Source organism: Entelurus aequoreus, linkage group LG14 (assembly GCF_033978785.1).
Source record: "Entelurus aequoreus isolate RoL-2023_Sb linkage group LG14, RoL_Eaeq_v1.1, whole genome shotgun sequence".
Taxonomy (NCBI): domain Eukaryota; kingdom Metazoa; phylum Chordata; class Actinopteri; order Syngnathiformes; family Syngnathidae; genus Entelurus; species Entelurus aequoreus.
Window position 1 is genome coordinate 8,772,596 of NC_084744.1, and position 27,823 is coordinate 8,800,418.

The 27,823-nt window shown below is 40.1% G+C and overlaps 1 protein-coding gene across 3 annotated transcripts in view; it reads left to right on the forward strand.

The window, feature by feature from the left end:
* Window positions 1-27,823, forward strand: part of heg1 (heart development protein with EGF-like domains 1) — a 61,040-nt gene extending 33,217 nt beyond the window's left edge. The window contains exons 4-14 of one of the 3 annotated variants that reach the window (XM_062068858.1): window positions 247-360; window positions 3,645-3,767; window positions 3,857-3,960; window positions 11,645-11,700; window positions 13,175-13,353; window positions 20,387-20,521; window positions 20,581-20,623; window positions 20,703-20,740; window positions 20,821-20,904; window positions 25,386-25,563; window positions 25,636-25,785. In XM_062068858.1, coding sequence (XP_061924842.1) covers window positions 247-360; window positions 3,645-3,767; window positions 3,857-3,960; window positions 11,645-11,700; window positions 13,175-13,353; window positions 20,387-20,521; window positions 20,581-20,623; window positions 20,703-20,740; window positions 20,821-20,904; window positions 25,386-25,546 — 1,037 coding nt within the window. In that variant the 3' untranslated portion in view covers window positions 25,547-25,563; window positions 25,636-25,785. Of the gene's footprint in view, window positions 1-246; window positions 361-3,644; window positions 3,768-3,856; window positions 3,961-11,644; window positions 11,701-13,174; window positions 13,354-20,386; window positions 20,522-20,580; window positions 20,624-20,702; window positions 20,741-20,820; window positions 20,909-25,385; window positions 25,564-25,635 lie in introns of all 3 variants that reach the window. The other 2 variants (XM_062068857.1, XM_062068856.1) reach the window with 2 other exon arrangements.

Consider the following 27,823-nt stretch of genomic DNA (forward strand, 5'->3'; position numbering starts at 1 on the left):
ATGTATGAAGCGTTCGCACACAGAGGCGTATTCACGTGAATCGAAAACTTGGCAAATAGAAGCATTCGTAAATGGAGAAAACAGGTACCAATAGGTAAGAAAAGTTAGTTTTGCATAATAGAGGCACCACTCTACTGTAAATAATTTAAGATGCCAGATGGACACCCTCATGCACATCAATCCATTTGTCTTCTAAACACCTTTTCATCTGACTAATATCACACTGCTGTCCTCCCTGATCTCCAGGAGACCCTTGTGTGTCCAACCCGTGTCTGAACGGGGGGATGTGCGTGAGCTACGAGCACCGGCGGTTCAGATGCGGCTGTCCGCAGGCCTGGACGGGCCCCACCTGTAACCAAGGTGAGTGTTCAGGAGAGAACGCACAAAAGCTAATACAAATAATAACAGAAGAAAAAGATGTTTTGAGAAAAACAGATAATCTCTGAATCTCAGTAAAACTAAATGGTAACAGTCGAAGAGAAAGTCTAACACAGATACAAATAGACGGAGTAGATATTGAAAGAGTAAAAGAGAACACATTTTTGGGTGTAATAATAGATGATAAAATGAACTGGAAACCTCATGTAAAAAATATACAACATAAAGTAGCAAAAAAACACGTCAATAATGAATAAAGCAAAACATGTTCTGGACCAAAACTCACTTCATATTCTCTACTGCTCTCTAGTGTTACATATCTGAGTTGTTGTGCAGAAATATGGGAAATAACTACAAAAGTACACTTCATTCACTAACTGTGTTACAAAAAAGATCAATTACAATAATACATGATGTTGGATAAAGACAACATACAAACTTTATTTATTGAATCATAAATATTGAAATTCAACGATTTGGTGCATTTGCAAACATCTAAAATGATGCGCCAAGCAAACTATAACCTGCTAGCCTAGAATGTACAATAATTATTCTCAACAAAAGAGGAGAAATATAACCTTAGAGGAAAATCCAATTTAAAACACGTACAACACTTAAAACTAGAGATGTCCGATAATGGCTTTTTTGCCGATATCCGATATTCCGATATTGTCCAACTCTTAATTACCGATTCCGATATCAACCGATACCGATATATACAGTCGTGGAATTAACACATTATTATGCCTAATTTTGTTGTGATGCCCCGCTGGATGCATTAAACAATGTAACAAGGTTTTACAAAATAAATCAACTCAAGTTATGGAAAAAAAATGCCAACATGGCACTGCCATATTTATTATGAAGTCACAAAGTGCTTTTTTTTTTTAACATGCCTCAAAACAGCAGCTTGGAATTTGTGACATGCTCTCCCTGAGAGAGCATGAGGAGGTTGAGGTGGGCGGGGTTGGGGGGGGTTGGGGGGGGGGGGGGGTTTGAGGTGGGGGTGTGGGGGGTTGGGTGTAGTGGGGAGTGTATATTGTAGCGAGAGTTGGTGCTGCAAGGGGTTCTGGGTATTTGTTCTGTTGTGTTACGGTGCTGATGTTCTCCCGAAATGTGTTTGTCATTCTTGTTTGGTGTGGGTTCACAGTGTGGCGCATATTTGTAACAGTGTTAAAGTTTTTTACACGGTCACCCTCAGTGTGACCTGTATGGCTGTTGACCAAGTAAGCCTTGCATTCACTTACTGTATGTGTGTGTAAAAGCTGCAGATATTATGTGGCTGGGTCGGCACGCTATTTGTATGGAGGAAAAGCGGAGGTGACGACAGGTTGTAGAGGACGCTAAAGGCAGTGCTTTTAAGGCACGCCCCCAGTATTGTTGTCCGGGTGGAAATCGGGAGAATGGTTGCCCCGGGAGACTTTCGGGAGGGGCACTGAAATTCGGGAGTCTCCCGGGAAAATCGGGAGGTTGAAACCGATACCGATAATTTCCGATATTTCATTTTAAAGCATTTATCGGCCGATAATATCAGCAGGCCGATAATTTCGGACATCTCTAGTTTTAAGTGTTGTACGTGTTTTAAATTAGATTTTCCTCTAAGGTTATATTTCTCCTCTTTTGTTGAGAATGATTGTTGTACATTCTAGGCTAGCAGGTTATAGTTTGCTTGGCACATCATTTTAGATGTTTGCAAATGCACCAAATCGTTGAATTTCAATATTTTTGATTTAATAAATAAAGTTTGTATGTTGTCTTTATCCAACATCATGTATTATTCTAATTGATCTTTTTTGTAACACAGTTAGTGAATGAAGTGTACTTTTGTAGTTATTTCCCATATTTCTGCACAACAACTCAGATATGTAACACTAGTGAGCAGTAGAGAATATGAAGTGAGTTTTGGTCCAGAATAGATGTTGTCCGATTATATCGGACTGCCGATATTATCGGCCGATAAATGCTTTAAAATGTAATATCGGATATTATCGGTATCGGTTTCGGTTTCAAAAAGTAAAATGTATGACTTTTTAAAACGCCGCTGTGTACACGGACGTAGGGAGAAGTACAGAGCTCCACTAATCCTTAAAGGCACTGCCTTTGCGTGCCGGCCCAATCACATAATATATACGTCTTTTCACACACACAAGTGAATGCAAGGCATACTTGGTCAACAGCCATACAGGTCACACTGAGGGTGACCGTATAAACAACTTTAACACTGTTACAAATATGCGCCACACTGTGAACCCACACCAAACAAGAATGACAAACACATTTCGGGAGAACATCCGCACCGTAACACAACAGAACAAATACCCAGAACCCCTTGCAGCACTAACTCTTCCGGGATGCTGCAATATACACCCTCCGCTACCACCAACCCCACCCACCTCAACCTCCTCATGCTCTCTCAGGGAGAGCATGTCCCAAATTCCAAGCTGCTGTTTTGAGGCATGTTAAAAAAAATAATGCACTTTGTGACTTCAATAATAAATATGGCAGTGCCATGTTGCCATTTTTTTCCATAACTTGAGTTGATTTATTTTGGAAAAACCTTGTTACATTGTTTAATGCATCCAGCGGGGCATCACAACAAAATTAGGCATAATAATGTGTTAATTCCACGACTGTATATATCGGTATCGGTTGATATCGGAATCGGTAATTAAGAGTTGGACAATATCGGGATATCGGCAAAAAGCCATTATCGGACATCTCTACGTAAAACCTTTAGTATATCCGTATGTTGAAATAAATGATGAGACTGTTCAAACTACAAGTGTTCACAAAGTACAACGAAGAACAATTATGATGAACATCTTGAACCCTTTTAAAAATAATAATAATAATAAAGATTATTTATGTATTTAATATTTGTTTACTTACTATGGTATATTATTTATTCACTGCTCTGTTACAGAGGACAAGGAAATGGGATACATTTGCTATGGTACGAAAAGGGGTAGGAATAAATAAGCTCAGCTTTTTCCTACTCCTTTTCGGACGTGCTGTAATGAAACAGCTAGAATTATGTGATGCATGACATTGTATCGTATGCACGTTCCACATAAACTGAAACTGAACTGTCCCCGTGACAACAACATGAGCCTTTGCAGCAGTCATGTTGGGTAAAGAATCAATGAAAGCCAGAAATAAAAACACAACTGGGCGATGGCACACGTGTCTTTGGTAACCGTCAACAACAAATGATGCATGTGGACAATCCCTAAATACAAAGTATGTTTGGAACCTTGTTTGTGCAGACATGGATGAGTGTGAGAAGGACCCCTGCCCTATGGGCTCCACGTGCGTGAATACCAGGGGCTCCTTCAGCTGCGAATGTCCGCTCGGCTTCCACCTGGAGGACGGACGTACTTGCACCAGAGGTAACAGCTCCTCGCCTCCTTGTTCTCGGCCGCTATTGTTTGTCACAGGCGCCGTTTTTTAATGGTCTGCGTGTCGTGACCCTCCGCAGCAAAAACGTTCCTGGGAACATTCAGCCTAAATAAAGTGTCACATGACAACCGAGTCTTCAAGAGCGCCACCGTGCACGAGATCCAGAGAGAGCTTCTTCAGCTGGTGAGAAACAGCCCCCTAATGGCACATATCTGCTCAAAGAAAGGTAGAGATCTACTGACATGTTTTGTAGTCATCAAGGAGGCCCATAACCGATATTTGGGGTGGTAAAAGGTATTTCACCATGATTATTGGCAAGTTGTGTAAATGGTAAATAAAAACAGAATACAATGATTTGCAAATCCTTTTCAACTTATATTCAATTGAAGAGACTGCAAAGACAAGATACTTAACGTCCGTACTGAGAAACTACATTTTTTGGCAAATTATTAGCTTATGTGGAATTTGATGCCTGAAACACGTTTTTAAAAAGCTGGCACAAGTGGCAAAAAAGACTGAGAAAGTTGAGGAATGCTCACCAAACACTTATTTGGAACATCCCACAGGTGAACAGGCTAATTGGGAACAGGTGGGTGCCATGATTGGGTATAAAAGCAGCTTCCATGAAATGCTCAGTCATTCACAAACAAAGATGGGACGAGGGTCACCACTTTGTCAACAAATGCTTGAGCAATTTGTTTAAGAACAACATTTCTCAACCAGCTATTGCAAGGAATTTAGGGATTTCACCATCTACGGTCCGTAATATCATCAAAAGGTTCAGAGAATCTGGAGAAATCCCTGCACATAATCAATGATATTACGGACCTTTGATATCACCACAATGGTCAGGAACACGTCAGAAAACCACTGTCAGTAACTACAGTTGGTCGCTACATCTGTAAGTGCAAGTTAAAACTCTGCTATGCAAAGCCAAAGCCATTTATCAACAACACCCAGGAACGCCGCTGGCTTCGCTGTGCCCGAGCTCATCTAAGATGGACTGATGCAAAGTGGAAAAGTGTTCTGTGGTCTGACGAGTCCACATTTCAAATTGTTTTTGTAAACTGCAGACGTCGTGTCCTCCGGACCAAAGACAAAAATATCCATCCGGATTGTCTAGGCACAAAGTGTAAAAGCCAGCATCTGTGATGGTATGGGGGTGTATTACAGGCATGGGATTTTTCCGTCTAAAGTCGTAATTCCGTCTTTTTTAATCTCGGGGGGAAAAAAAAAAAGATCTCCCGTTTTTCCGTTTTTTTTTCCGACCCTAAATCAAGATTCGAGACGTAGTTTATATTACGCCGTAGTTGATTGGTCGATATGTTCCTTGTGACCAATCAGGACATCTGTTATGAATGATGACGTTAATAACGTCATCTTTCATAATGGTTATTACCGCCATTTTCCATATGTAAACAATGTCGGTTCTCGAGAGAAAGGACGCTTTACAAGTAAAAGAAATTGATAAACATGTCAAAAATAAGTTTGGATGGGACTGGATGGAAAGGGAAATCACTGATACTGTTGGGAAGAAGGAAGTTACGACTTTGTTCGGTGATTTTATTCGGAAAATCGATCGTCCCGGAAAGGTTTTGTGCACGTGGTGTCATGATAATATTGACTACGGATCACGAGGTTTCAAGGCTTTGGAAGTACATGCGAAACGGCAAAAACATATGAAACAACTTGAAGCAAGGAAAACAAACTTTTCACTAGCTGGTACTTTTGGATGTCAACCGAAAGTGACATCGAGAGGAAAGATGTCACTTCACAACCCACTTCAGTTGCAGACAGGGTTGTTAATAATGAGGTGAGCTAAAAAATATTTGCTTGCGAAATACGCATGTTTGTTTTAAATATTAACCAATTATTGCTTAGCGAAATATAAATGGGTTTTCCTAAAAATAAAAAGCCACGTGAAAATATATTATGAAATGACAGAAATTCAAAGAGTCGCATTATTGACTCCAGTTAACAATTTATTTGAAATAAATTTGCATATAATACTATTTTGTAATATTAAGTTCTTATGTAGTCTCTTGAAACTATTGTCAGTGGTGTAACAATCTTGAAGGTCAATATTTTCACACTTGTTTCATGCAATATGTCAGTGTCCTCACATTATTATTATTTCCTATTTTCAAATATGAGTAAACAATACTAAACATGTTTAATTATTTTCATAAATGTATATCCTATTTTGGCGAAAAGAATGAAATGTTTACATTTGGTATTTTGTTATATTTATCCAAAAATCCAAAAAAGAAGCTATAAAAGCAGAGACCAAAAGGAAAATGCAGGCTGCTCAGAAATGTGCAAGGAAGGCTCATGTTAGGGCTCTCCGAGAAAGCTAATGTGTGAAGTGAACTGAAGTCATGTGGTAATACTGTAAATAAACTGTAAATAATATCACTGATCAATGTGACACCTGTGGATGTGAAATGAACACAAGATGTAAATATTAGTGACTAAATACTGTTGGGACTGAACCATATACAGTGATTCATTATTATAATTGGGTTATGTATGTTCTATTACTGATGTTTTCATGTCTTTAAACACTAAAACATTTTCTTCAAATGGTGCTGTCTTTGTTAATTTTACCATGTTAAATTGGTGAAAAACCAGGACCTGGCTGGGGGCCTTCGTCCCCCAGACCCCCGGAAATGTTTTCAGTCTTTTTCATTGTGGTCAAATCACATGCCTGGTATTAGTGCCCAAGACATGGGTAACTTACACATCTGTGAAGGCACCATTAATGCTGAAAGGTACATACAGATTTTGGAGCAACATATGTTACCATCCAAGCAACATTATCATAGACGCCCCTGCTTATTTCAGCAAGACAATGCCAAGCCATGTGTTACATTAACGTGGCTTCATAGTAAAAGAGTGCAGGTACTAGACTGGCCTGCCTGTAGTCCAGACCTGTCTCCCATTGAAAATGTGTGGCGCATTATGAAGCCTAAAATAGCACAAGGGAGACCCCCGGACTGTTGAACAACTTAAGCTGTACATCAAACAAGAATGGGAAAGAATTCCACCTGAAAAGATTCAAAAATGTGTCTCCTCAGTTCCCAAACGTTTACTGAGTGTTGTTAAAAGGAAAGGCCATGTAACACAGTGGTAAAAATGCTCCTATGACAACTTTTTTGCAATGTGTTGCTGCCATTAAATTCTAAGTTAATGATTATTTGCCAAAAAAAAAAGAAGTTTCTCAGTTGGAACATTAAATATCTTGTCTTTGCAGTCTATTCAATTGAATATAAGTTGAAAAGGATTTGCAAATCATTGTATTCTGTTTTTATTCACGAATTACACAACGTGCCAACTTCACTGGTTTTGGGTTTTATATATCGCGATATAGATTTTAGTCGGCATCGCCCATCCCTGGCGGCAGCCAAGAGCCGTGTTTTCCAACCTTTTTTGAGCTAAGGCACATTTTTTTCATTGAAAAAATCCAGGGGGCACACAACCCGCAGAAATGTTAAAAACTAAACTCAATAGGCTATACTGACAATACAAAGTCGTTCTCATCAAATACCTGACGCAGTTGTTCGATATGACTTCAAAACATAACCATCCATGCATCATTAATTCTCTTGTCTCAAAGTAAGCTTACAGAGCAATCAGCTCCCTGGTGCCACCTACTGATATTAAAGAGTATTACATGGTTACTTTGCTGACAGCCCTTTGAGACACTTGTGATTTAGGGCTATATAAATCAACATTGATTGATTGATTGATTGATCTCTGAACAGCACAGACAGGCATTAAAAAAATAGACCTTAAAATTAGCGATCATCAATCTTCACCAAGACGTCACTTTCGTCACTTGATTGACATTCACGGCACCCGAGGGTCTTGTGAGATGACGCTGGCTACTGCCAGCTCATTATTAACAAAAAACGACCGACGGGAAGGTGAGAAACACTTTTTATTTCAACACACTCTCGCGTCGCACCTACCGTCAAAACTCTAAAGACCGACTGCACAGTTCCTATCTTCACAATAAAAACGCTGCTTCGTCCTGCCTGCATTAACAAAATAAGAGTCTCAGAAAGCTAGCAAGCACCGGAGTTTGCCGCCAATGTATTTCTTGTAAAGTGTATAAAAAGGAGTATGGACAAATAAGATGCCAAAAAGCAACTACTTTCATGTGGTATTGGACAGAAAGGAAGACTTTTTTTTCTCCTCCATTTTAAAATGTGGATGTTATGAGCACTGCTGTCTGATTCCAATCAATGCAAGTCATCACAATCAGCTAATACACCAACTTATATTCTTGTCTTCATGAAAAAAAGTAATCTATATGTGTTAAACATGCTTGCATTATCATTGAACACCTTTAAATGCCTACTGAAAGCCACTACTAACGACCACGCAGTCTGATAGTTTATATACCAATGATGAAATCTTAACATTGCAACACATGCCAATACGGCCGGGTGAACTTATAAAGTGACATTTTAAATTTCCCGGAAAACTTCCGGTTGAAAACGTCTATGTATGATGACGTATGCGCGTGACGTCAATGGTTGAAGCGGAAGTATTGGGACACCATTGTATCACAATACAAACAGCTCTGTTTTCATCGCAAAATTCCACAGTATTCTGGACATCTGTGTTGGTGAATCTTTTGCAATTTGTTTAATGAACAATGGAGACTGCAAAGAAGAAAGCTGTAGGTGGGATCGGTGTATTAGCGGCCGGCTGCAGCAACACAACCAGGAGGACTTTGAGTTGGATAGCAGACGCGCTATCCGACGCTAGCCGCCGACCGCATCGATGATCGGGTGAAGTCCTTCGTCGCGCCGTCGATCGCTGGAACGCAGGTGATCACGGGTGTTGATGAGCAGATGAGGGCTGGCGTAGGTGGATAGCTAATGTTTTTAGCATAGGTCTGACGAGGTCCCGTAGCTAAGTTAGCTTCAATGGCGTCGTTAGCAACAGCATTGGTAAGCTTCGCCAGGCCGTGTTGTTACAGTTCCAGGGTTTAATAGTATTGTTGTACTTCTGTCTATCCTTCCAGTCAGCTAACTTAGCTACGGAACCTCGACAGAGCTATGCTAAAAACATTAGCTCTGCACCTATGCCAGCTCTCATCTGCTCATCACGACCCGTGCTCACCTGCGTTCCAGCGATTGACGGTACGACGAAGGACTTCACCCGATCACCGATGCGGTTGGCGGCCCGGAGACGGAGGAAGTCAAGGTGAGGTCGTTCGACTAGCGCGTCTGCTATCCTCAAAGTGCTCCTGGTTGTGTTGCTGTATTCCGCCGCTAATACACCTATCCCACCTACAACTTTCTTCTTTGCAGTCTCCATTGTTCATTAAACAAATCGCAAAAGATTCACCAACAAAGATGTCCAGAATACTGTGGAATTATGAAATGAAAACAGAGCTTTTTGCATTGGATTCAATGGGTTCCGAATACTTCCGCTTCCACTGTTGACGTCATGCGCAAAGTCATCATATCGAAACGTTTTCAGCCGGAAGTTCGCCGGGAAATTTAAAAATGCACTTTATAAGTTAACCCGACCATATTGGCATGTGTTGCAATGTTAAGATTTCATCATTGATATATAAACTATCAGACTGCGTGGTCGGTAGTAGTGGCTTTCAGTAGGCCTTTAAAATACAAATCCGTGATCCACAATAGAAAAAGGAGAAAGTGTGGAATCCAATGAACCCTTGTACCTAAGTTACGGTCAGAGCGAAAAAAGAAAGTCCTGCACTGCACTCTAGTCCTTCACTCTCACGTACCTCATCCACAAATCTTTTATCCTCGCTCAAATTAATGGGGTAATCGTCGCTTTCTCGGTCCGAATCGCTCTCACTGCTGGTGTAAACAATGGGGAAATGTGAGGAGCCTTTCAACCTGCGACGTCACGCTACTTCCGGTACAGGCAAGACTTTTTTTTAATCAGCGACCAAAATGTTACGCTTACGAGGCATTGTAATGCCGAAGGTCGTCTTTTCAAGATGCGGAGGGATGTCAGGAAGCGGCTTGCAGGTGAGAATAAATTATTTATTTTAGTTGCAGACCAAATATGCTGCGCGGTGCCCACGGCACGGAAAAGTAGCCAAAAGAGGCTAGTAACAAGATACAGACTATGAGCGTAAAACGAGAGCGTAACTTGTTGCATGGGAGCAAACAAGACCACCAGGCCGAGTGAGGCCAGCGCGTAAACTAAATAGCCCTCTGATTAGTGCCCGGACAACAGGTGAGCGTCTCGAACACCAACCAGAGGCAGCTGAGCACAATCTGCCGTCCTGGCAACAGAAACAAACACAAGGTGCTGAAAACACACGTGACACTAAAAAGTAAACAAACTGTGATCCGAGCAGCGGATCCTAACACAAAAGTTGCGAACTTTATCGTCTATGTTCTCTACTAAATCCTTTCAGCAAAAATATGGCAATATCGCGAAATGATCAAGTATGACACATAGAATGGATCTGCTATCCCCGTTTAAATAACAACATTTCATTTCAGTAGGCCTTTAAAACGTGACGTTTTGGTGAATTTACTGAGGAATTTGTGAAACTGAAACAATACAAAAAGAATGCCATTGTAAGTTAATAATACGAACAGGCACTCATAAACATGTTAGCATATTAGCTAATGCTAACGACGCTAGCGCCATTACATTACAACAGCACGTACAAATACGCATAAAAACTTTAAATTATTTGAGTTATAATGTAAAACTTACAAACGTTGCTTTGAGTGACGAAAGAAGAATCCATACAAGTAGAAACGCTATGGACGGCTAGACGACGGAACGGCACTACTACTTCCAGTTGAAAGCACTAAATGAAAGGACACTGCAGCACGTGCAGTAAGCAAACTCGCCCAAAAGATGACGCCACAGTACAAACAATAACACCATTTCAGTGTATTTGCTTGTTCTTTTTTTAAATATTTGTATTATGGCCGTCAGCTAAGAAAAATCTATAAGTTAGCCGCACTGTTCTAAAAGCCTCAGGGTTCAGAGTAGGGAAAAAGTAGCGGTTTATAGTGTAGAATTGACAATATTCTTACTGTTGAGAGAGTCCCTTTTCTACTCATGAGCCTGTCAGGATAGGACAGGATAGGATAGGATAGGTCTTTATTGTCATTGCACAATTACAACGAAACTATGTTTTCAGCACAAACCCGTTCAAGATTAGACAAACAAACAGTGTACAGGGTTACAGAACAGGATCGCTGATGGGTCGCCACGAGGCGCCCCGTAAAAGGTGGGAAAAAGGTAAAACGCGCAGGAAGAAGATGAGTGAAAAAATACAATCTAGACTGGGCTCCTAAGGGGGCCTAGTCTGGAGTGGGAAAAAACCTCCATGCCATGCACACATAAACACGTTACATTTAATCACGACAACTCGCAACGGGGGGGGGGGAGTTGGGATTCCTGGGGGTCGACTGCTGCTATGAAGCGCTGCCAGCCGTCCATCACCCCGAAGGGGAATCAAGCAGTGGTGAAGGCGTGGGGTGGCGGAGGGGTGGTGTGTGTGTATATGCCAATTGTCTTGGGTGTGTTGATGTAGTGTTCATGTTCATAGGCCTGTAGTGTTCATGTTCATAGACTGGGGCCGTTCTGCATGCAAGCAAAAGTTCGACTCCATGTGTCGTTGAGGAGGGAGGGAGGTCAAAAGCGTCCAACATTGAGGTGTCCTCTGGGATGCTTTCAAAACAGCCTACTCCTGTTGTTGGAGTGTCAAGGCCATTCGAGGGAGTCAAATCGTAGATTAGGATTTTTGTTTTTCCGCGAGCAGACATTACAACGGCTTGTCTGTTCTATTCGTCCATGCTGACCCTCATATCCAATTTTTCCACTGTCTCTTCTTCCCACACCTCAGCTCAACGCCTCCTTGTCCATCCTCCGAGGTTACAGCCGCTCCACTCTCAGCAAGAAGTGAGTTCACAACCTCCTCCTGGAGCCACCTTACCACTATATCACCTGACCTACACACATTAGAAAGTGCAAAAAGCATACTAGAGTGGAACCTCGATTAACAAACTTAATTGGTTCTTGAACAGGGTTTGTAAATCGAAAAAGTTTGCATAATGAAGCATGCAAACGTTACAATTTAGTTTTCTCCATAAGAAACAACGTAAATATGAATAATGTTTTCCAGCCTTGACGAAAGTCCATATTTTAGTGAAGGTTAGTGCACTTTGAACACGATAAAGAGTTCAGTACATTACTGTATATCAAACAATCCTAACAAGGAGGTGATGGATCAACTTTCTCTTTAATAACAATTCAACATTGGCAAGGTGAATTGTCCTATATCTGTATAAACAACTTTAACACTGTTACAAATATGCGCCACACTGTGAACCCACACCAAACAAGAATGACAAACACATTTCGGGAGAACATCCGCACCGTAACACAACATAAACACAATAGAACAAATACCCAGAACCCCTTGCAGCATTAACTCTTCCGGGACGCTACAATATACACCACCCGCTACCTCCTACACCCCCCCCCCCCACAACCCCACCCACCTAAACATCCTCATGCTCTCTCAGGGAGAGCATGTCCTAAATTCCAAGCTGCTGTTTTGAGGCATGTTAAAAAAAATAATGCACTTTGTGACTTCCATAATAAATATGGCAGTGCCATGTTGGCATTTTGTTCCATAACTTGAGTTGATTTATTTTGGAAAACCTTGTTACATTGTTTAATGCATCCAGCGGGGCATCACAACAAAATTTGGCAAAATAATGTGTTAATTCCACGACTGTATATATCGGTATCGGTTGATATCGGAATCTGTAATTAAGAGTTGGGGAATATCGGATATCGGCAAAAAAGCCTTTTTTTTCCCTGCTGTGAAAAAAGTCAGCTTTGGTATATTTTCCCAGAAAAGCCCGGTCTTATTACAATTATTATTACAAACAGAGCCTGTTCTGGCGATTCTTCCATACTTGTGAACACCATCATGTACTCTAATAGTCTTTTTTTTTCAACTCCACAACACATCCCTCCTTCTTTCCACACTGGTCTGTTGTCTTTTTGGGACTCCTATTGAGTTGTACAAAATGCCTCAAAAAAACAGAAAAGGTACACATGCTAAATAAAGTGTCCTGTGCAGCAAGTGATGTGGAAGGCTCCACCTCCTCAACAATGCTTCGCCCTGCTTTTTGCCTGAAGGCGTGAGACAAAATGAATGAAGGAAGTACATGGAGGCATATTTGGCTCCATTTAAAAGTTTGTGAGTCAAAAAGTTTGCAAATAAAGGCTTCATTAATCGAAGTTCCACTGTATACTTAACCTTTCTGCTTGGTAGAAAATAAATGTTAAACATGACACCTTGAATGAATTTTCATTTGTAAATTGTCAAGATGATGAAATATTGCTTAAAAAACCCACGCAGATATAACACCCCCTCCAGAGAAGTGGACGGTATTCGTATCTCCGCTGTCAACATGTTCTCTGTCTCCACTGACGTGACCAGCGCTGAGGTCTACAACAGCATTCAGATGTCTCTAAAAAACTGCACTTCCTGGCAGTCCCACTGCCGAGTGGTTCTGCACCACCGACTCACCTACCAGGGTAGGAATGTCACACACACCTCTGCCACTCAGGACATAGTTACATCACACACACCTCTGCCACTCAGGACATAGTTACATCACACACACAACCTCTGCCACTCAGGACATAGTTACATCACACACACAACCTCTGCCACTCAGGACATAGTTACATCACACACACAACCTCTGCCACTCAGGACATAGTTACATCACACACACAACCTCTGCCACTCAGGACATAGTTACATCACACACACCTCTGCCACTCAGGACATAGTTACATCACACACACAACCTCTGCCACTCAGGACATAGTTACATCACACACACAACCTCTGCCACTCAGGACATAGTTACATCACACACAACCTCTGCCACTCAGGACATAGTTACATCACACACACAACCTCTGCCACTCAGGACATAGTTACATCACACACACCTCTGCCACTCAGGACATAGTTACATCACACACAACCTCTGCCACTCAGGACATAGTTACATCACACAAACCTCTGCCACTCAGGACATAGTTACATCCCACACACAACCTCTGCCACTCAGGACATAGTTACATCACACAAACCTCTGCCACTCAGGACATAGTTACATCACACACACAACCTCTGCCACTCAGGACATAGTTACATCACACACAACCTCTGCCACTCAGGACATAGTTACATCACACACAACCTCTGCCACTCAGGACATAGTTACATCACACAAACCTCTGCCACTCAGGACATAGTTACATCACACACAACCTCTGCCACTCAGGACATAGTTACATCACACACAACCTCTGCCACTCAGGACATAGTTACATCACACACAACCTCTGCCACTCAGGACATAGTTACATCACACACACAACCTCTGCCACTCAGGACATAGTTACATCACACACAACCTCTGCCACTCAGGACATAGTTACATCACACACACAACCTCTGCCACTCAGGACATAGTTACATCACACACACAACCTCTGCCACTCAGGACATAGTTACATCACACACAACCTCTGCCACTCAGGACATAGTTACATCACACACAACCTCTGCCACTCAGGACATAGTTACATCACACACAACCTCTGCCACTCAGGACATAGTTACATCACACACACAACCTCTGCCACTCAGGACATAGTTACATCACACACAACCTCTGCCACTCAGGACATAGTTACATCACACACACAACCTCTGCCACTCAGGACATAGTTACATCACACACAACCTCTGCCACTCAGGACATAGTTACATCACACACAACCTCTGCCACTCAGGACATAGTTACATCACACACACAACCTCTGCCACTCAGGACATAGTTACATCACACACACCTCTGCCACTCAGGACATAGTTACATCACACACACAACCTCTGCCACTCAGGACATAGTTACATCACACACACAACCTCTGCCACTCAGGACATAGTTACATCACACACAACCTCTGCCACTCAGGACATAGTTACATCACACACACAACCTCTGCCACTCAGGACATAGTTACATCACACACACCTCTGCCACTCAGGACATAGTTACATCACACACAACCTCTGCCACTCAGGACATAGTTACATCACACAAACCTCTGCCACTCAGGACATAGTTACATCACACAAACCTCTGCCACTCAGGACATAGTTACATCACACAAACCTCTGCCACTCAGGACATAGTTACATCACACACAACCTCTGCCACTCAGGACATAGTTACATCACACACAACCTCTGCCACTCAGGACATAGTTACATCACACACAACCTCTGCCACTCAGGACATAGTTACATCACACACAACCTCTGCCACTCAGGACATAGTTACATCACACACACAACCTCTGCCACTCAGGACATAGTTACATCACACACAACCTCTGCCACTCAGGACATAGTTATATCACACACAACCTCTGCCACTCAGGACATAGTTACATTTAGTCATTTTTGTGGGCTATCAGGTCATTTATACACATAAATGACATGACAGACCACATAAATGACCTGACAGACCACAAAAATGACCTGACAGACCACAAAAATGACCTGACAGACCACATAAATGACCTGACAGACCACATAAATGACCTGACAGACCACATAAATGACCGGACAGGCCACATAAATGACCTGACAGGCCACATAAATGACCTGACAGACCACAAAAATGACCTGACAGACCACAGAAATGACCTGACAGACCACAGAAATGACCTGACAGACCACATAAATGACCTGACAGACCACATAAATGACCTGACAGGCCACATAAATGACCTGACAGACCACAAAAATGACCTGACAGGCCACATAAATGACCTGACAGACCACATAAATGACCTGACAGGCCACATAAATGACCTGACAGGCCACATAAATAACCTGACAGGCCAGAAAAATGACCGGACAGACCACATTAATGACCTGACAGACCGCATTAATGACCTGACAGACCGCATTAATGACCTGACAGACCGCATTAATGACCTGACAGACCACATTAATGACCTGACAGACCACATAAATGACCTGACAGGCCACAAAAATGACCTGATAGGCCACAAAAATGACCTGACAGACCACATAAATGACCTGACAGGCCACATAAATGACCTGACAGACCGCATTAATGACCTGACAGACCACATTAATGACCTGACAGACCACATAAATGACCTGACAGGCCACAAAAATGACCTGATAGGCCACAAAAATGACCTGACAGACCACATAAATGACCTGACAGGCCACATAAATGACCTGACAGGCCACAAAAATGACCTGACAGACCGCATTAATGACCTGACAGACCGCATTAATGACCTGACAGACCGCATTAATGACCTGACAGGCCACAAAAATGACCTGACAGGCCACAAAAATGACCTGACAGGCCACATAAATGACCTGACAGACCACAAAAATGGCCTGACAGGCCAGAAAAATGACCGGACAGACCGCATTAATGACCTGACAGACCACATTAATGACCCGACAGACCACAAAAATGACCCGACAGACCACATAAATGACCCGACAGACCACATAAATGACCCGACAGGCCACAAAAATGACCCGACAGGTCACAAAAATGACCCGACAGGTCACAAAAATGACCCGACAGGCCACAAAAATGACCCGACAGACCACATAAATGGCCCGACAGGCCACATAAATGACCCGACAGGCCACATAAATGACCCGACAGGCCACATAAATGACCCGACAGGCCACATAAATGACCCGACAGGCCACAAAAATGACCCGACAGGCCACATAAATGACCCGACAGGCCACATAAATGACCCGACAGGCCACAAAAATGATCCGACAGGCCACAAAAATGACCTGACAGACCACATAAATGACCCGACAGGCCACAAAAATGACCCGACAGGCCACATAAATGACCCGACAGACCACATAAATGACCCGACAGGCCACAAAAATGACCCGACAGACCACATAAATGACCCGACAGGCCACAAAAATGACCCGACAGGCCACAAAAATGACCCGACAGACCACATAAATGACCCGACAGACCACATAAATGACCCAACAGACCACAAAAATGGCCCGACAGACCGCATAAATGACCCGACAGACCGCAATAATGACCCGACAGACCGCAATAATGACCCGACAGACCGCATTAATGACCCGACAGACCGCATTAATGACCCGACAGACCGCTTAAATGACCCGACAGGCCACATAAATTACCCGACAGACCACATAAATGACCCGACAGGCCACAAAAATGACCCAACAGGCCACAAAAATGACCCGACAGGCCACAAAAATGACCTGACAGGCCACATAAATGAACTGACAGACCACATAAATGGCCTGACAGACCACATAAATGGCCTGACAGACCACATAAATAACCTGACAGACCACATAAATGACCTGACAGGCCACTTTAATGACCTGACAGACCACGTTAATGACCTGACAGACCACAAAAATGACCTGACAGGCCACAAAAATGAACTGACAGGCCACAAAAATGACCTGACAGGCCACATAAATGACCCGACAGGCCACATAAATGACCCGACAGGCCACAAAAATGACCCGACAGACCACATAAATGACCCGACAGACCACAAAAATGACCCGACAGGCCACAAAAATGACCCGACAGGCCACAAAAATGACCCGACCGGTCACAAAAATGACCCGACAGGTCACAAAAATGACCCGACAGGTCACAAAAATGACCCGACAGCAGCATAAATGACCCGACAGGCCACAAAAATGACCCGACAGACCACAAAAATGGCCCGACAGGCCACATAAATGGTCCGACAGGCCACATAAATGGTCCGACAGGCCACATAAATGACCCGACAGGCCACATAAATGACCCGACAGGCCACATAAATGACCCGACAGGCCACATAAATGACCCGACAGGCCACAAAAATGACCCGACAGGCCACAAAAATGACCCGACAGTCCACATTAATGACCTGACAGACAGGCCACATTAATGACCTGACAGGCCACAAAAATGACTTGACAGACCACATAAATGCCAAGTTATTTTGTGGTCCGCCACATTACTTTATGTGGTCTGCTGTAATCTGCTACATTATTTTGTGGTCCGTCACGTTATTTTACATGGTTTGCCAAGTTACTTTGTGGTCCGCCATGTTATTTTGTGGTCCGACATATTGTTTTGTCGTCCGCCACGTTATTTTATGTGGTTTGCCACATTATTTTATGTGGTCTGCTGTAATACGCTACAGTACATTATTTTTTATGTGGCCTGCTACATTATTTTGTGGTCCGCCACGTTATTTTATGTGGTTTGCCATGTTACTTTGTGGTCCACCACGTTATTTTATGTGGTGCGCCACATTATTTTGTGGTCCGCCACGTTATTTTATGTGGTTTGCTAAGTTTCTTTGTGGTCTGCCACATTATTTTATGTGGTCTGCTGTACTCCGCTACATTGTTTTTTATGGGACCCGCCAGGTCATTTTAGGTGGCCTTCCACATTATTTACGTGGTCTGTCATATTATTTGATGTGGTCTGCCACATTATTTGTGTGGCCTGTGAAATGATGGTGATAATTAGGCACTTTGTGGCTAAATGTAATTGTGTATGTTCTACACCACTGGTGTTTAAAGTGCATTCCGGGGGCCAGCTTTATTTATTTATTATTTTATTGGCCCTTGATATGTTCTGAAAATAAATAGAATTCAATATTAATGACGTATATTAGATATAACAATAACAAATATTTGGTGTCTCACCTTTAACACAAAAGCTACAATGTTTTTTTGTTTTTTTTAAACAGTTTAGCCTGTTGGGATGTACATTGTTTTTATCATCTTTAATGTACACAATGTATCCAAGTGGCCCCCCACATACTAAGGTATAAAAGTACGTGGCCCTCCGTAGGAAAAGTTTGGACAACCCTGTTCCACATTTAAAAAAATATTTGGGGGTGTTAAACATAGATACTTTTTTTTTTTTTTTTTTATGAATTTATTAATCAATCAACTAAACAATACACAACAATACCACAACAATGCAATACAATTCCAAAACCAAACCCGTCCCAGCAACACTAAGAACAACAATAAACAGAGCAATTGAAAGCAATTGAGGACACACAAACATGACTCGGAACAATCCAAATGTAGTGAAACAAAAATGAACATTATCGACAACAGCATCAATATTAGTAACAATTTCAAAATAGCAGTGATTAAAAATCCCTCATTGATATTATCATTAAAAACATTAATTAAAAATTTGAAATGAACAGTAGTGTCACAGTGGCTTACACTTGCATCACATCTCATAAGCTTTCCAACACACTGTGTCCAATATTTTCCACAAAGATATAATAAGTCATATTTTGGTTCATTTAATAGTTGAAACAAATTTAAATAATGGATGCCATATTCCAATATATGACTCATTATTATCTAAACTAAATGCAGTTTTTTCTACTAATATCATCTCCATAGCTACAGTCAGTATGAGTTGGACTATCAACATCTGTCCATTTTTTTAACATTACCCTTTTTGTTATTATGCATATTGAAAGAAATGCCTTTTTACTCTTTGATGACACGTTACTAAATTGATGGAGATCCCCAAGAATACAAATTTGCAGTGTCATTGGGATATTTATATTAAGGACTGTGATTGCTTCTTTTGTTGTTTTCAACCATAACTCTTTTATTCTCTGACATTCCCACAATAAATGAACAAGAGTTGCCTCGGCTGCCCGACACTTCATACATAACTTGCTATCTACTACACCAATTTTAAACAGCTGAGAAGATGTAAAATACAATAAATGATAATAAATAATCTATTCAATATATTAAATTGAGTCAGTTTATCTTTAATGCTTCTAAAGGGCTTATTGGCATTTTTCCAAATATCATTCCATGATATGTCTCTTTCATCTAAAATGTTTAAGTCCATCATCCATTTCCGAACACATGTATTATTTGCATTTCTGGTGTGGTTTTCATTTATTATTCCATAAAATACTTTAATTAATTATTTTAAATGTATCTTGATTAAAAAGTGCATCTTCCAGTTCATGGCTATTTAAAGACATACTTTCAGAGGATATGCATTTATTTACAGCGTGTTTTAAAGAGATAAAATGTAAAAACTGATTTCTGGGTACATTATATTGATCAACTAAATCATTGAACGGTTTAAAAGAGTTTTTATTAATAATGTGATGAGGTTTAGTAATACCTCTGTCTTTCCATGTTGTCCATTTAACCACTTTTTTTTTCTTGAATATGTGCGTATCACCTTGACTAACAATAATATAATAATCAAGGTTTTTAAACATTTTCAGGCGCCCCTCTGAGCCATAACGCCTTCCAATGGAGTTTGCCACCCTACAAAGTATTTGATATGATTGTACTTGGCCACTAGAGGGTGCAAAGTACTCCATAATCACCACTGACAGCACTGCTGTCTTTCCATACAAAGAAGATGTTACACCTTGTTTTCTTACTGCGTGTTTTCAGTGGAGAGTCTTTGTCTGGCCCAGAAGATTCTGTGCGATAGCGAGCGTTCCGCCTGCTCTGACGTCAGCGGCAGCGCCCAGTGCCAGTGTCTGCAGGGCTACTACAAACACGACCCTGACGACCTGTCCTGCTTAGGTAAGCACACATCTACAAGTGTGCGAGGTGCTTGTGTGACGCCGGCTTCTTGTCTCCAGAATGTGGCGATGGCTACCGGCTGGAAAATAACACCTGTGTCCCGTAAGTTTCACTTTGTACTTAAGAGTAAGAGTTTCTCTGCAGGCCACATTCTTACTGCGGATTATTTGTCACTTCTCAGGTGCATCTTTGGCTTTGGAGGATTCAACTGTGGGAATTGTAAGTAGTGTAGCATTGAGCTTTTGTCTTAGAAATAACTCTGAATGAAAGAATGCATCTGCCTCTGTGTGCCTTCACAGTCTACAAGCTGATTGCTGTTGTTGTATCGCCTGCAGGGGGCGCCCTGCTCCTTATCCTCGTCATCGCCCTCATCGTCACTTGCTGCAAGTGAGATTCGTTTTACCACTATGTGTCATGTCGACAATGTACCTCAATATCTTTATGTATTTATGGCTCACTTGAAGCCTGGAATAGTAAATAAAGCAGCAGGGAGTCATTGGAAACTCTGATGCCTGCAAACTACAACCTCAATGATACTGTCAGTATCTAAGGATAAATCGATCAAAAAAAGGAGTACATGTCAAACTGAGCTACAGTACATTTTCAATAAATTGTGTAGGGGTACCTAATGTTGTGACCTGCTGGGCCAACTGCAGCCCGCAGCTAAATATTTTACAACTCACGGTAAAATACTTTAAAATTCAGCGGAACCACAATTGTTCTGGAAATGGTTCATAAAGCAAAAAGTTCCTAAAGTGAAGCAGAGTTCCTCGTAAGAAACAATGTAAACATGAATAACTGGTTCTCGCTCCGAAAAAGTATATGTATATAAGTATGTATTTATGTATAAATATATATATATATATATATATGTATGTGTATATATATGTACATATTTGTGTATATATGGACGTGTGTGTGTATATATATGTACATTTGTGCATATATATATACATACAGTATGTGTATATGTACATGTGTGTATATATATGTACATGTGTGTATATATGTACATATGCATATGTATATGCATATATATGTATATGTACATGTGTGTATATATATACAGTATATGCATATGTGTATATATGTACATACTGTATGGTTTGGGGTCACATTGAAATGTCCTTATTTTTGAAGGAAAAGCACTGTACTTTTCAATGAAGATAACTTTAAACTAGTCTTAACTTTAAAGAAATACACTCTATACATTGCTAATTTGGTAAATGACTATTCTAGCTGCAAATGTCTGCTTTTTGGTGCAATATCTACATAGGTGTATAGAGGCCCATTTCCAGCAACTATCACTCCAGTGTTCTAATGGTACAATGTGTTTGCTCATTGGCTCAGAAGGCTAATTGATGATTAGAAAACCCTTGTGCAATCATGTTCACACATCTGAAAACACTTGAGCTCGTTACATAAGCTACAAAACTAACCTTCCTTTGAGCAGATTGAGTTTCTTGAGCATCACATTTGTGGGGTCAATTAAACGCTCAAAATAGCCAGAAAAAGAGAACTTTCATCTGAAACTCGACAGTCTATTCTTGTTCTTAGAAATGAAGGCTATTGCACAAAATTGTTTGGGTGACCCCAAACTTTTGAACGGTAGTGTATGTGTATATATGTACATATGTATATATATGTATATGTACATGTGTGTATATATATGTGTACATATGTAATTGTGTATATATGTACATATGTATAAATATATATGTATATGTACATGTGTGTACATGTGTGTATATATGTGCATATATATGTACATATGTATATATATATGTATGTATATATGTAGATATGTATGTATATATATATATATACATACAGTATGTGTGTATATATGTACACACACACACATATATATATATATATTGTACAAACGTCAACCACCATGTTGCTACAATAAATAACAAAAAAAGAAAAAACCTTTTTACCTTGTGTCGACCAATAAAAATAAATTAAGTGTTCGCACACCGAGACATTTAGAGCTCGATCTAAAGGTTTGCAAACCGAAAAATTTGCAAAGGAGGGGTTTGTAAATCGCGGTTCTACTGTAGTTCTAAAACTGCTATTACTATTAACTAACATCCAAAGTGAAATAAAAGAGCAGGTAAATGTAACAAGAATAAATGTTGACACTAATAACACAGCGCTGACATGCAGCCTGTTTTTTTCTTTTCCAAAAAATCTATAAATAGTATAGGGCTGGGCGATATATGGAATATACTCGATATATCGCGGGTTTGTCTCTGTGCGATATAGAAAATGACTATATCGTGGTATTCGAGTTCTAAGTTGCTTTTAGCTGCGGGCATTACACTACAGGCTCTTATCACTCTCTGTTGTCTCTCCTTCTCACAGAGACGTAAAACAAGCGCACCTTCTTACATACGTCACATACGTATACGCCCTCGCTGAGCAGAGAGGTAGCGGCATGAGTAACCTTAGCTGTGGTGCGAGTGGTAATACGAGAGAAAGAAGGTGCAAATCTGGTAACAAATGAAGGAAGAATGAATTCCCAAGAAAAACAGCAGGGGGTCCATCGTCTGGCGGTGGTTTGGCTTCAAGTGGGAATATGTCGAACAGACAACCGTAATTTGTCAAGTGTGGGGCAAAAGCGTTGCTACAAAAAGTAGCATTACTGCTAATATGTAGCATCATTTGAAAAGTCACCCGCTAGAGAATGTAGAGTGCTTACTCCGCATGTCAACATCTCCGTTCGGTGCCACACCAACAAAATGCCCAAGCAACCATTTCCAGATCAACACCGTATGAAAAAAATGGTCAACAACAGAAGGAGATAACGTCCGCAGGAACCTACCACATAGCGAAGGACATACACTATTTGATCTCCTATTATGCAGCTCATTTTTATTTGACACTTATTGAAATATCTTGTGTGACATCATGCACAAAAGTGCACTTTATTTGTTTTAAACTATTGTAGTGGCGTCCTGTACAAAAAGTGCACTTTAATTGAGTGTTGTTTTGAGAAGTCATCTTAGTGACATGCCCAAAAGTGCACTAATAGCTTGTTTTAAAATGTCTCTGACAATCTTGCACTTTCTGTTTTGGAAATGACATGAATGTTTGTGCCGCTGCTTAATAACTGTTTCATAAATACACTTTTGGTCAATTGACTTAGTTGTGATTTCCCTCTCTGCATGAAAGTTTAAAATGAGCATATATTAATGCAAGAATGTTTTAATGTAGACACATAGAATCATCATACTGCTGTGATTATATGCATCAAGTGTTCATTCAAGGCTAAGGCAAAATATCCAGATATATATCGTGTATCGTGACATGGCCTAAAAATATTGAGATATTTTTTTACAAAAAGGCCATATCGCCCAGCCCTAGTATTGTAAAAAATTAAAAATATCAAGATGGTCTTGAGCAGGGGTCACCAACCTTTTTGAACCCAAGGGCTACTTTTTGGGTACTGCTTAATGTGAAGGGCTACCAGTTTGATACACACTTAAATTAATTGCCAGAAATAGCCAATTTGCTCAATTTACCTTTAACTCTATGTTATTATTAATAATTAATGATATTTACACTTAATTGAACGGTTTAAAAGAGGAGAAAACACGAAAAAAATGACAATTAAATTTTGAAACAGTTTATCTTCAATTTCGACTCTTTAAAATTCAAAATTCAACCGAAAAAAAGAGAAAAACTTAAAAAAAAGAATTTATGGAACATCATTAGTAATTTTTCCTGATTAAGATAATTTTAGAATTTTGATTAAATAGGTTAAAATCCAATCTACACTTTGTTAGAATATATAACAAATTGGACCAAGCTATATTTCTAACAAAGACACATCATTATTTCTTCTAGATTTTCCAGAACAAAAATTTTAAAAGAAATTCAAAAGACTTTGAAATAAGATTTAAATTTGATTCTACAGATTTTCTAGATTTGCCAGAATAATTTTTTTGAAATTTTAATCATAATAAGTTTGAAGAAATATTTCACAAATATTCTTCGTCGAAAAAACAGAAGCTAAAATGAAGAATTAAATCAAAATGTATTTATTATTCTTTACAATATAAAAAATACATGTACTTGAACATTGATTTAAATTGTCAGGAAAGAAGAGGAAGGAATTTAAAAAGGTAAAAAGGTATATGTGTTTAAAAATCCTAAAATCATTTTTAACGTTGCATTTTTTCTCTAAAATTGTCTTTCTGAAAGTTATAAGAAGCAAAGTAAAAAAATGTATGAATTTATTTAAACAAGTGAAGACCAAGTCTTTAAAATATTTTCTTGGATTTCCAAATTGTATTTGAGTTTTGTCTCTCTTGGAATTAAAAATGTCGGGCAAAGCGAGACCAACTTGCTAGTAAATAAATAAAATTTAAAAAATAGAGGCAGCTCACTGGTAAGTGCTGCTATTTCAGCTATTTTTAGAACAGGCCGGCGAGCTACTCATCTAGTCCTTACGGGCTACCTGGTGCCCGCGGGCACCGCGTTGGTGACCCCTGGTCTTGAGCATCTTGTCATTTTTCAGTGTGTCCCTCAATGGAAAAAGTTTGGACTCCCATGATTCACGCAGTAACAGTCAAAAGTTTGCACATGCTTTCTCATGCTATCAAAGGTGAAGGTGTATCAAAATCTAATTGAATATGAAATATTCCTATTATGTGTATAAACTGTTGATGTAGTTGTGTTGTAGTTGTACAAATACAATAAAGTCCGATATATACGCTGAAATGAAAAGTGTTACCGACGCAGTTACCAATGAAAAGTGATTCGAATGACATACGGTGATTATTACTTTTAACTGAACGTGACCAAATTCTCCTATTAAACTGCACACAAGTATAACGAGAAGTATTTCCCCTTCCAGGCGGGATAAGAACGACATCAACAAGATCATCTTCAAGAGTGGAGATCTTCAGATGTCTCCGTACGCCGACTTCCCCAAGAGCAACCGCATCTCCACGGAGTGGGGGCGGGAGACCATTGAGATGCAGGAGAACGGCAGCACCAAGAACCTGCTGCAGATGACTGACATTTACTATTCTGTAAGACTTCTCCTGCCTCACATCTCTCTCCACGGCACCACTTTTTTATTGTATTTTATTTGATCATTGCAGCCTGCGTTACGGAACTCTGACCTGGAGAGAAACGGCTTGTACCCGTTCACAGGTCTGCCGGGGTCTCGCCACTCCTGCATCTACCCCGCCCAGTGGAACCCGTCTTTCACCAGCGACGACTCGCGGCGAAGAGACTACTTCTAACCCGGAAAGTATTCTGGCAGCCTCACACGTTGAATACTTTTGACTTCAGATTACTAAAGAGCAGTTTTGCAAGTCAAATGTGGCCTGAGAGGGTTGCAGTGCCTTTGCATGGCTTACACTCATTTCCCTCAACGGACTACTAAATGCAAAATATTGGTATGCTGAAATATATATATTTAATATATATATATATATACATATATATATAAGTTTGAAAGCATTGATTGAACATGCTATTCATAAAACCACTACATTTAAAGGAGAAGTGCACTTTTCTGTCTATCATTCACAATCCTTATGTAAGACAGGAACATGTCTTTGGTTTTTTATGCATTCTAAAACAAAAAAATGCTAACAAAAGTCAGCTATCAATGGAGTTTATGGGCGCTCTTACAAAAACATTGTTTTATACACACTCCGTAAGTATATATGTATATATGAAGGTTTATTTGAAATAGGGAGAGATACAGAAACATAGACATGCATCATAGTGTTTGTAGCCAAAGCTAATTTACAACACTTGTCCCCAACAACAACAACAACACAGATCCAACATCATTAAAATAGGACAATAAAAAGAATAAGGCAAAGATAAGTTGAGAATAATGATAATAGTAATAATACAAAGTGCAAACTAGATAAAAGCCAATAATAATAATAACACAGACAAAGTGCAGACTAGATAAAACCCAATTCGTAAAAATGAGTAAAAACTTAACATGGGAACACGATTGTGGCTCCACAACCCATATACTTTTCAAAGTGTCAGGTAGAGAGTAGTATCTAGTAACACTCATAATAACATGTAATATTTACATATTTTGATCATTTTAAGCATACCGCTGCATATTAATTTCACAGACGTTCACTTTCCCTTCAACAACAACAAGACTACTAATCATGGCAGACTTGATGAGAGACAACAAAGACTACTTTGGGACAAATGATGATCCAGAAACTTCTTATTTTTGAGCCTGAATATAAGGAGGATGATCTACTAGTTTTAGAAGATGTGTGCTAAACAGATGCAGCTTTAGTCAAACACTAAGCATCATGTAGCAGTATTGCTAAGTGCTAAACAAGATATACAACCATAATAAAGCAATCACCTACTGTACAATGTCTGCTCTCACTAGGATAAAGACTGATGGGATGTTTATATCTTCCCATTTACAGCAACAATTCATCATAATCCTCACAAAGGTTTAGGGGGAAAAAAGTGTTTTTTCGTGTCTTTCTCGCCCTAAGTTGGATGTCAAAGTTGACCAACTTGTGGGTTTATGTCCACAACCTTCTACTATCCAGGTGAGAGACATGATTTATAATCTAGAATTAACTTTCACCAACTCAGAGGCGATACAGCAGCTTAATATGTCAACATAAGCTAGTTAGCTCTCTAAAAGTAGTTCCTCTGCATTAGCGCTTATAATAACAACATCGCTAATACTTGTTAATATTCAGATCACGACATGTAAATGGAGTATTGTTGGCGCTTTTTGGATGTTTTTTAGCAAATTTTAAGTGTGCAATAGTGTACTTTTATTAGCTTCAGTGTTAGCCACCTCAGACTTGTCAACCTTTATGAGTTAGAATGCATAACAAATGTGTTCTTGTCTTACATAAGGATTGTGAATGATGCGCAAAATTCTAAAAAAAAATTGCAGTTCTCTTTTAAGATCATAGAAAGTGAAAATAGACGATAGACAATCTGGTAGCAGCCTTATTTATTCACAGAGTGTCCATTTGTGGACATTTCCTTCTGATACACTGAAAGGTAAACCTGTGGCTTTGTGTGTGTGTGTGTGTGTGTGTGTGTGTGTGTGTGTGTGTGTGTGTGTGTGTGTGTGTGTGTGTGTGTGTGTGTTTTGTTATTCGTACACTAGAAGTATTATAACTGCCAATGAGTGCTGGAATGTAAAGATGTATCATAATTTGTATGAAATATTATTTTTATGCTCTATATTTTCGGTCAATTCTGGCGTTTTAGTCAGATGTTTATTTAAATAAAAACGTATTGTACAGAAGTTGGTTTCCATTGTGGGGA